Source organism: Trichechus manatus, unplaced genomic scaffold (genome assembly GCF_000243295.1).
Source record: "Trichechus manatus latirostris isolate Lorelei unplaced genomic scaffold, TriManLat1.0 scaffold00015, whole genome shotgun sequence".
In the NCBI taxonomy this organism is placed as follows: domain Eukaryota; kingdom Metazoa; phylum Chordata; class Mammalia; order Sirenia; family Trichechidae; genus Trichechus; species Trichechus manatus.
Genome location: NW_004443951.1, coordinates 25,435,133 through 25,446,074, shown reverse-complemented (window position 1 = coordinate 25,446,074; position 10,942 = coordinate 25,435,133). Strand labels below are relative to the sequence as shown.

Sequence of the window (10,942 nt, the reverse complement as noted above, 5' to 3'; positions counted from 1 at the left end):
AGGGCAGAATGAGAGGAAAGGGCTGGGGTTGCCTTGGTTAGACAGGACGAAGGACTTCCTTCTGCACTGCAGGCTGCTGCCCTGGGAAGGAGCCAGAAGTTGTGGGACTGATGCCGCTGGGGGGAGGAGGGGTTGCTTCCAGGGGAATGGCCAGGATGGGCTGGTTAGGTCAGAGTTGGCCTGCTGGAGAGTGAACTCACTTGCAGAGACCCTTGTTTAAACCTGCCCACAGCTCCCAAGATCACAAAAACAACAGACAGAAGAAGCAGAGACACAGCAACAGAGACACTCCAGGACAGAGTCAGAGATGCAAGCGGCAACCCGACATATGCTGTTCCCTCTTCCTGGAACACTCTTGCCAGGGTCTGGAAGGGGTTGACCCCTCTTCCTTCAAAACTCTTTAAGAGTTAACTCCTCAGAGAGGACCTCCTGACCAACCTATGCATTCATTCAACGCGTACTGAGCCTCAACTCTGTGTCAGGAGCCCTGGTGGCACAGCAATTAAGCACTTGGCTGCTAACCGGAAGGCTGGCGGTTTGAACCCACCCAGCAGCTCTGCAGGAGAAAGATCTGGCGATCTAGTCACATGGGATTGCTATGAGTCAAAACTGACTCTGTGGCACTAACAACAATAACAGCTCTGTCAGGCACTGCTCTAGGCACTGGGGATAGATCTTCGCACAAGATGAAGTCCCTGCACACCCCATATAAAGCACACCTGTTATCTCTGACCTCTGTTTATCGTCTCCCAACCAGAATGTAAGATCCATGAGGCAGGACCGCCAGGGTTTATTTCATCAATGTGAACCCAGTGACTGACTCAGTGTATAGACCTGGCACAAGCCACTAAAATAGGCCCTTGATAAATATTTGTTAAATAAATAAAGGGACACAAAGACCAGAGACAGAGAGATACACAGGGAAACAGCGATACTCAGAGGTGGACACACATTCAGACATGCACAAAAATGAGAACACCCAGACATACACGGGGTGATGGCCTTGACCCTGCCCTTCAGGCCCACCCTCAGTCTTCTTCAGTCATTGGGCCTCACCGCTAGGCCAGGGACGACCTATCCTGGTCCCCGTACTCCTGGACACAAAGCTGGCTTTAATATGTTTGAGGGGCCCTGTTTGTGACTCTTGTTTAGGTGTCTTCGATGAATAGAAATTTTAACATAGTCAAATCTGTCACTATTTTAAAAATATGTTTGTAGTGGTCCCAGAACGGAAGGGATAAATGTCCCACGGCCGGGTCGCGGGGCCCCTCCTACTGCGGTTCAAGCCCGCTGGGTCCTCGTGCCCGAGGCTGCTGCTGCGGACCGACCTAGCGATCAGGCCTCGCCCTTCCCCCACATCTTCAGTTAGGCCACGCCTCACGACACGCCGCTCCTTGAAATCCCGCCCCATCAGCCGCGCCCTCTTTTGGCCCCGCCCCTCACCGGCTCTCACGGGCGCAGGGGCACTAGGTGTCTCTTCCTCTTGCCTAGGAATTGATAGTTAATAGCCTGCCACCGGTGCTTCCACCAGAATGGAAAGAAAACTGGGCGGACTGACTCCCCTTCCCTCCAATTCTACGCCCCGCCCCTCCCCAGAACCCCGCCCCTCTTCCCCTGCACAGTCGCCCTGAGGCTCCGCCCTTCCCACCCAGATCCGCCCCCTCCCCTCGCTCCCAGGCACCGTCAGGCCCACCCTCTCCAACCCCTAACCGTCCCGGGCCCTGCGGATCCGCCCCTTTCTTCAGACCACGCCCCTCCCCACCGCCACCGCCCTTTCCCCAGGGCGGCCGCCCCGCCCCACGAGCTCACGTGAGGCGCGGGCGAATGCCGTAGCAGCTGGGCTATCGCGCCAAGGGCAGGTCCGCCGGGCCGCCGGTCGCCGGCAGCAGTAGGCGGTTGCGTGTGGGCCAGCGCCAGGCGGTGCCGGCAAGGCTGGGCCCCGGAAGCCCCAGAAACACAACTCCTGGTCCAGGGGGTGCGGGGGCGTGGCCCGGGGCCGCCTGCGGTTGGGTGGGCGGTGGTCACCCCAGGAGGGCACGGCGGGCGGGGAGGAGGGGGCGCTTTGGATCAGACGAGGCAGGATCACTCCTGGCTGATTTAGAGGGACGTGGAGGGGGGATTAGAGTCCCCCACTGGGGCCTTCCCAAGGACCTGGGCGCCTCCTCCCCAGCTGCCGGGCCAAGGGCCCTTTATCCCGCCGGCGCCCTCCCCCTAGACCCCCTCACCAGCACAGAAGAAAATTCGCCACGAAGTGGGCAGTTTCGGTGAATAGCATGATGTCCCGCCCGCCTGGCCCGGCCTCGGCCTCTTTAATACCTGCCCGGACGTGGAGGGGGAGGCCTGAAAGCCCATAGTCCCTTTGGGCCGACTGTTTTTAGCAGGAGGCGTCAGCTGGCAAGCGGGTGGGTCAGATCTGGCCCCTCCGGCTGGTGCAGTCAGTGGTCTGCCCCCACCCGCCGCTTCAGTGAGTGGAGGGCAATCACCAGATCTGAACACCCCTGAGCCACTGCCCGCCCCCAGCCAGGGCCAAGGACGTGGACTGATGGAGGCAGCAAGAGGGGGCCAAGAGCAGGAAGGTCAGCTGCCCATTGAGTAACCCTTCCCCATCCCACCCAGGGCCTCCAGCCTCTGCTCACACATCCTGATGGTGTGCTCAGGCGGAACCCACAGCTGAAAAGCCCTCTCTGCTCTCAGGTTTAGGAGCACTCGTACCTTTTCCCACCACATCCCTTCTGAAAGCCTTTTCCCTTGCTGGTGGGGTGGGGTGTGGCGGGGCGGCGCTCTAAACGTCAGAGCCGGAAGGGCCCTCAGCCAACCGAGTTCAGTTCTTATCTGGGGGCCGCGGATGTGCTTCTGGGGCTAAAGGACCCTCTAAACTGTCTGTAAATCGCAAGTGTGTGCACAGACACACACCTATTATATGTGAATAGAAGTTAGACAGGGTCCTTAACCCCAAAGGGCGTTAAAAGTCCTTGATCTGCTTCAACCCACTCTTTTTGCAGAAGGGGAAACTGAGGTTCAGAGAGGGGCAGAGAAAAGCCAAAAGTAAAACCCAGGCTTCCTACTACTCTTCCTGCCGCTACAAGGGGTGAGAAGCCCCTCTGTGCTCTTGTCCTGTTCTGACCATGGGGTTCAGGGCTGGGGCTCTGAGCCCAGGCTGGGCCCTGCCCTCCACCCTCTGGGGATCCTAAGGAACGAGCCGGCCCAGCTCCCTTTTCCATGCTGCCAGTGTGGGTTATTTTCCCCCCTAGTGACTCACACTGGCTGCCGGGGCGAGTGGGCAGGTGTTCTGAACCCCCAGAGCCCAGTACAGGCCCTGACTTGCCCCTCCTCCCCCAATTGTGCAGCCATATTTAGGGATTTACTGTCTTTTTTTCTCTCCTTGGGGAAACTCCTTCCTTTAGTCCTCTTTTCCTTATCTTCAACCTCTCCCTCCCTACTGGCTCCTTCCCATCAGCAGACAAATAGGCTCTAGTCTTTCCTATCTTCGGAAAAAAAAAGCTCTCCCTCAACCCCACAGCCTTCTCCAGCTCCCCGTTCACAGCCAACATTCTTGAAAGAGTTGTGTACATACGCTGTTTCCACTTTCTCGCTCAACCCTTGCAGTCTGCTCCTCCCCCCTCCCCCCATTTCAGGGAAACAGTTCTTGTCAAGGTCACCACTTGACCTCCTTGCTGCTGAATCCACAGGATGCTTGTGAGTCCTTATCTAACTTGACCCTTTAGCAGTGGCCGCCTATGAAATACAGTTTTGCCCTAGCTTTTCTGGACACAGCATTCTTGGTTTCTTGCTGTCTTACTGGGTGCTGCTTCCTGACAGATTTCTCATTTTCTGCTCACTGCCCTCAACACTGTCCCAGGGGACTCTCTTCGGTGTCCACTCAGTGCCAGAGGCTCACTTCTTTTTCTGAGCCCAGACTTCTGTCTCCTGCCCACACCTGCCTCCTGGACACCTCTCCCTGATGTCCCACCTCACAGGGTACGTGCCCCACACCTGCCCTTCCTCCCATGTTCTCCAATGTGGCCATTTATTCGGTTTCCTGAACCACAAATCTGGGCTTGGTTCTTGACTCTGCCCTCTATCTCCTTTTTCATATTCAAACAGCTTCCAAATCCCATCCATTCCCTCTCCAGGACATATCTGTAATCCCATAGCTTCTCTTTCTGCCCGCTGCCAACACCTGGTGTCCAAGGCCCCCTCACCTTCTGCCTAGGAGGCTGCAACAGCCTCCTGGCTCCTCGTCTCCCTGCTGCCACTCTCGATCCCCTACAGAGTATCTTTTGCAGAGCAGCCAGGATTGTCTTTCCAAAGCATGAGCGTGTCCCTCGGCACAGTGTCTTCAGTACCAAGTTCACTTGGCACATACCAATCTCAACGCCAGGGACCTTTCCCCTATGTTTTTGCCTGGATAGCTGCTTCTCATCCATCAGTAAAATGTCATTCCTTAGGGAAGCCATCTCTGACTTCCAGCCAGGCCAGTGGCTTTGCTATTCCTTCTCACAGCACTGAGGCTCTCCTCTGTAGATTTATCAAGCAGTCATTCACTAGTTAGTCTAATTCACAGATATCCTACAAACTCCTGAGCCCTTCTGTGCTGGGTCCTGGGGATGTTAGGATGAATGTGACAGTCCCTTAGGGACTCCCACACTGTAATGGGGGAGACATGTATTAATCGGGAACAGGGAATAGATAATAAGTGGGCAGAAGGCAACACAATGGGACAAGCAGGTGTTATGGGAGGGGATAGATGGGCGCCTGGCCAGGTAGATGGTCAGGGGAGCCTTCTTTGAGAAATTAAGATTGGTGAGGATCTGAGGGGTGAGTGGGGTTGGGAGGGAAGTTATTCCAGGCAGAAGAGTGTGCTTAAAGGTGGGAAGAATGTTTAGCCAGTAGTTGAGAGGTTACTCAAGGGAAGGGGTTACTCAAGGGAAGGAGTGGCCTGAGGCCAAACCCCACAGGGCCTTGTCAGCCATTTTGGGCTTTATCCCACAAGTGGTGTGAAGAAGCTGTTGATGAGATTTAAATAGAAAAGTGACATGGCTGGGTTTGAGGCCTTTATAAAATAATTCTGGATTGGAGGAACCAACAGAGGAAGGAAGCAGGGGGACCAGTTAGGGGCTGCTGGAGTAATCCAGATGAGTAGTGATAGGGCTCGGGCTCAGAGTGGTGGCAGTGGAATTGGGGCAGAAGGGACTGTGGCCGCCTGGTTTAGGGATTGGAGAAGAGGGAGGAAATGAGAATGACTGTGGTACCCTACCCCAAGGATGAGTGAGGAGAAGGCAGCTGGGACCTGGGCACCCATATCCCTTTGGTGTCCAATCTACTGTCCTACTGGAGTCAGTTGTCTGATGTCTTCCCATGGTCCTTCATCCACCCTTTTTCCTAGAGAGCAAATAGAGGCTCAAGAGGTAGAAGCCTGCTCAGAAAGCCTAGGAGGAGGCAGAGAAGAGGAGAAAGGGGAAGCTGGGTCAGAGTCCGGATGTGATGGGGTTTCAGGGAAGTGGCATCTAGTGTTTCCTCAGAGCCTGGAAAAATTCCATTGGCTCTACCCTGAGACCTCCAAATCCTGAGATGCTCAAACCCTGGGGGCCAGTTCTTGGAGTCCTGGGGGGCCATCTAGAGGCTCTGGTTCTATATTTGAAGGACCACGCTTCCCCGACAAGTCCCAAGGTGGTGAGCAGGATTCTCGACAGTCCCAACATCAATTGTGCATTTGCGTGAGCAGGCCCCTCAACCTGTTACCTGCATTATCTCATGTAATCCTCACAGCAACCCTTGGAGGCATGAAGTTTATTTGTCCCCATTGTACGGATAAGACTTCAAGGGGTTAAGGAACTTGCTGAAATTCACACAGCTAGGACAAGGCGGAGCCAGGATTTGAACCACAGTGACTGACATCAGAGTCTGTGCTTTTCACTCTTGTGCTATATTAAGCCTGTCGACCCCCTGGTTGATTGGCTCATTAAGGGGAAGAGGCTTTGTGGGGGATATGCTTGTGGATGGGGTGGCTGCCCCCCCCCCATATCAAGCAATAGCAAAGGGTAGCACTGACGTCGGTTGTTGCCATGGTGATGTAGCAACCCTTTTCCTGCCATCTCCATAGTAACCTGGGGGTCCATCTGTACTTTGCCCCCTCCTTCTAAAAGGGAGTCCCTTAGGGGAGGGGTTGGGTAATAAGGCATCTGAGACAGAAGTTGGGGAAGGCAATGATTTGATTATCCCCCTTTCCCTTGACCCCTCTCATTCTTCAGGCGCAGAGAAGAAGGCTGGAATCTGGGGGTCCTGCTTTGGGGTCTAGGGGACAGCTTTACCCTCCAGGGCAAAGAAGGCAGCTCTGCCTTTCCCACCTGGGGATTTTCTTGAAATGGTGCCTCCCCCTCCCACCCCCCCACCCCCCCTGCACCTTCAAGTTCCTTGGCTCCTGAGAGGAACTGCCTGGAAGTTGACAGAGGGAGGCAAGAGGGGTTTCCCCAGCTCCCTCCAGGACTGGTCATCACCAGGCCCCATGGGGACAGTGTCCTTGGTTGTCTGGTTCTCTGCTGCCCCCTGAAGTCACAGGTAGGACCAGCAGCAACAGCAGCAACAGCTGCTCTTGCTCATCAGGTGCTGCCTGCAAGAGGTTCCTGCCTGGTGCTGTACAGGTGTGACCTTACTGAAACCCTCTGGCAGGTGTCACTAACCCCATTTTACAGATGTGGAAATGGAGGCTCGGAGAGGCTAAGTAACTAGTCCAAGGTTGCACTGCTAGTAAATGGCAGAGTCAGGACTTGAACTCAGGACTAGAGCTTAGGCCAGTGACTTTTCTAGGGGGAAAGAGAAAGAAGAAACAGAGAACAGGATGGAAGTGGAGGAGAGGAGAGGAGAGTGAAACAACCCAGGTTGGAGCCTGTCATACTTCCTGTTGCCTACAGAACAATGTTCAAACTCCTTAACCTGGTACTCGAAGGCCACCCTGATCCAGCTTCTCTTCTGTTAACCTATCCTGGATCCCCTGATTCTGAGCTCTGCAAGGGCAAGGGATGTCAAATTCAGGCCTGGGTTCCCAGCACTTGGCCTGGCCCAGGTAAGTGTTGGTGAAAGTTGATTGAATTGAATTCCTTGAACTAGCCCTCTACTTTCCTGCCTCAGGGCCTTTGCACACAATGTTCCCTCCACCTGGAATGCTCTTTCCCTTTGCCCATGGACATTCTAGAGCTAACTAGCCCCAGAGTCTGGCCCACTCACAAGGTCTGTGTCTGGAGTCTTTGCATCCCTCACACACCAAACCTGTGGGAGGTGGCAATAAATGTTTTTTAAAGAAAAGTACGGTTGAGAAGAGAGGAAAGAAGAATGGGAAGGATTCAACATTTTGGAGCTGGCTAGGTCCATAGAGACCTGGTGTCTTTTTTTTTTTTCTTTTTTTTCTTTTTTAAACCACTGAGGAAATGGGCCCAGAGTGAAGGGACTTGCCTGAGGCCTCCCACCAGGGAGATGTGAGTTCCATGAGGGCAACGCTGGTGTCTGTCAAGTTCACCTGTCAAGTTCACTGCTGAATCGCCCTGTGCAGACCTGACTAATAGACCAGTGTTGACAGATCAGGGACAAAGCCTGAACTAGAACACTGTGGCTTGATTCCTGCTCAGACTGTCAAAGGCTCCTCATGCCATGGTACAGAGTCATTACCCTGGCCCCTGGCCTACCTTTTGGAATGTTTCTTCTCCATCTCTACTCACTATTTTCTGGTGATGCTGTCAATCACCTGGCAGTGCTTCTACCTCAATGGTAGCCTGCCTGTGGGCCAGCCTGGTTAGTTATAGTTTCCCATCTCCGATTGGGCCAAGGGGTGTGCATGTGATTAAGAAGGGCCAATCACTGTCCTTCCCAGGAATAGGTATACTGAGACTGGGAGAAAGCAACTCTCCCTTCCTGGGGTTTCTAAGCTGCCTCAGTCATGTTCCCTGCCCAGAACAGAAAATCAAGGGACGAGAGAGGAGCAAAGGGATAATCCTGGTGAAGCTGAGTCCTTGGTGTTCTGGTTCCTGGTTCCTATAGTTCTTCTTTTAATCCTGTGATTAATGCCCATATCAATATACTTCCCAGACATTTGCACCGATGTATTCCTATTTTTTGCTTAACCTAGCTTTTGTTGCTTGCAGTGGAGAGATTTTATCAACACAGTGGCCAATTAAAAAAAAATAACAACAGCATCCTAAGGAGGCTGAGCACTGACTGTTTACAGGGAAGGAGGCCCTTTTGTTCTGGAGATGAGCAGCATGTGGCATTAGGCTGAGTAGGGCCAGCAGTGGTGTTTGGTGTTGGGGATAGAAAGAGCTGGATCACTTCACTTAATAGTGAGAAGAACTGAGAGTTTGAAGATAAGAGTGGAGGATGACAGGAGTGAAGGGAAAGAGGAGACAGGAGCCAGCACTATGGCCTAAAGCCGAGGACCTTCCCAGTGAAGGGGAATGGCAGGCGTGGAGGGGCTTTCAAGCCAGGAAATTTAAAGAACCAAGAGGCTGAATGGTCAAGTTTAAAGCCTTACTTTGAAATCGACCCTTTTTTTGGCAAGCACCCTCCTCCCTTTCAATAAGCCTCCTATACTGCCACTGTCTGGGAGAGCATTTTATGTGGAAATCTAGAAGCGTATCCCTTTGGGTGACCTCGGGATTCTGAAGTGCACTAGGCAGGGCTTGGACTTCTGCCCGCATGGATTAGGGGAGGAGTGTTTAGTCAGTTGTGCTTAGATCTCAGGGGACACATACATATGTTTTTTCCAGTATAAAAATAATTGTTAGTTGTTGTGGTTGGATCAGTTCTGACTCATAGCGACCTTATGTATAACAGAAGGAAATGCTGCCAGTCCTTCACCAATAAAAATAATAAATAAAAGTTGGAATCGACTCGACAGCAACAGGTAATAAAAATGATCCAAGCTCATTAAAGCAAAATTGGAAAGTGGGAAATGCTTATTCAGTTTAAATGCTACCACTTCTACACAGGCTGTGCGTACTGAGCCCTCCTATGGATGGATTAAAAAGGAGCCCTGGTGGCAAAATGGTTAAGGACTGGGCTGTTAACTGAAAGGTTGGCAATTCAAACCCACCATGTTCCACAGGAGAAAGATATGAAAGATTTATAGCCTTGGAAACCCTATGGGGCAGTTTTACTTGGTCCTTTAGGGTCACTATGTCAGAGTCCATTCGACAGTAATGGGTTTTTTTTTTGTTTTTTTTTTTTTTTAATGAATGGATTAGGGCATTTCATCTTTCTGAGGGCAGTGAGAACATCTATGATCTGGGGGACCCGGCACAGTTCCCTCACCTGTCAAATACGAAGTTAAGAAACTGGTTTTTCAAAGACTTCTTCCCTAATCTTTTTTTTTGTGGTCCCACCACCCTGAGAGAAACCAAGGCTCAAGATGAACTTGGGCAGACAAAGCCAGAGATGCCCTGGGTCACAAAACAGCAAGTGGCAGAACCTAATTCCAGTTTGGGGAAATTAAATGGGCCTGGTATGGATGGCCATTCTCGTTAATAGGAGTCGGCTGTGTCCCCCTATCCCCCTCCAGTCCCAAGCTTCTCTGGGTCCCCAGCGTCCAGCACCTACCCATTGCCATGAGTCCATTCTGACTCACAGCAACCCCATAGGACAGAGTAAACCCCCATAGGGTTTCCAAGGCTGTACCCTTTACAGAAGCAGATTGCCACATCTTCTCCTGCGGAGTGGCTGGCGGGTTCGAACCATCAACCTTTTTGTTAGCAGCCGAGCCCTTAACCACTGCGCCACCAGGGCTCCTGCATCCAGCACAGTAATATGGATTTCACTGAAGAACCAAAGAAGCCGGATGGGGAGAGGATGAGGGCGGGGCCCGAGGGGAAAGGCTGCGAGAAATCGGGAGGGAACGGGGCGGGGCGTCGGGCCGGAGGAAGGCGGACCTGCAAGGGCTCGTCTCAGAGCCGCGTCCTGGCGAAGAGGCGGTGGAAAGGAAAGTGTTATTGGATGGGGCGGAGCAGCCGGCGGGCTGGATCCGACGGATAGACATACACGGCCAGCCCGAAGTGGAAAGAACAGTTTATGCTGTGCTTTATTAAAATGTGCATCATTCTTTTATTTTAAAATGTGCATCATTGTCTCGTGCTCGGCGCGCGCGACCTCAGCGTGGTGGCCCGCGGCGGGCCTCATCCCCGCCCGGCTCCTGCGGAGCCGCTGTGCTCGGCGCACTCAGGTGGCGCGGGCCCGGGGGCTCCCGCCCATGGCCAGGTAGACGTCGATGGGCACGTGCAGCAGCGTCAGGCAGTGGCAACCCGGGCAGCGTCGAAGTGGCCTGGGAAGGGCGGGGCGCTGAGTCGGGGGAAGTGCACCTGGGATCTTCTCAGGTTCGGGTGTGGATGTACGGACCGCACCCGGGGCCCCGGGAATGGAGAGAGGGACGGGGGAGGGGCATTGAGCGCCTGGGCGAGGTTGGGGCCCTGGGCGCTCCAGGCACACGCCGCAGTCTGCGGGGGTCCGCCACCCGGCAGTGGGGAGGGCCCGGGCCAAAGGAGGGGCCCGCGGAGAGCGGGTGCTGGGCTCACCTGACCGGGTTGTGCTCAGTCGCTACCGGCTCCGGGCTGTCCTGGGACTCGGGGGCGGCAGCAAGGCCAGGGGAGTCTCCTGCCTCAATGGGGAATCTCCGACCTTGCGGGGGCTCCTGGGCGCTCATGTCCAGGAACCGCGGCGCTCTGCGCGGGGAGTGGCGGTCAGGCCGCTCCCGGGCCACCGGGCGCCCCCTCCCCGCGCCCGCCCCCTGGGCCGTCGCTCACCTGCCGGAGGCCGAGACCGGTCCCAGGCTGGAAGCAGCTGCCCGAGCCCTGGCCGCGGGAGGACGCTCCGGTCCAGGCGGAGCCGGGCAGGTGTCTGCGGCGCGTCCAGGCCCGGGCGTCGAGGGGGAGGGCTGCATTGTGACCCGGACCGTGGCGCGCTG

The 10,942-nt window shown here is 54.5% G+C and overlaps 1 protein-coding gene across 1 annotated transcript; it reads right to left on the bottom strand.

Moving 5' to 3' along the window:
• Positions 1-10,038: 10,038 nt before the first annotated feature.
• Positions 10,039-10,900, bottom strand: FAM229A (family with sequence similarity 229 member A). Its single transcript, XM_004371997.1, has 2 exons — positions 10,554-10,900; positions 10,039-10,303 (listed from the first exon to the last, which is right to left on the bottom strand). Exons 1-2 carry the CDS (start codon positions 10,679-10,681, stop codon positions 10,201-10,203), a joined length of 231 nt encoding a protein of 76 aa, XP_004372054.1. The 5' UTR covers positions 10,682-10,900; the 3' UTR covers positions 10,039-10,200.
• Positions 10,901-10,942: the final 42 nt, after the last annotated feature.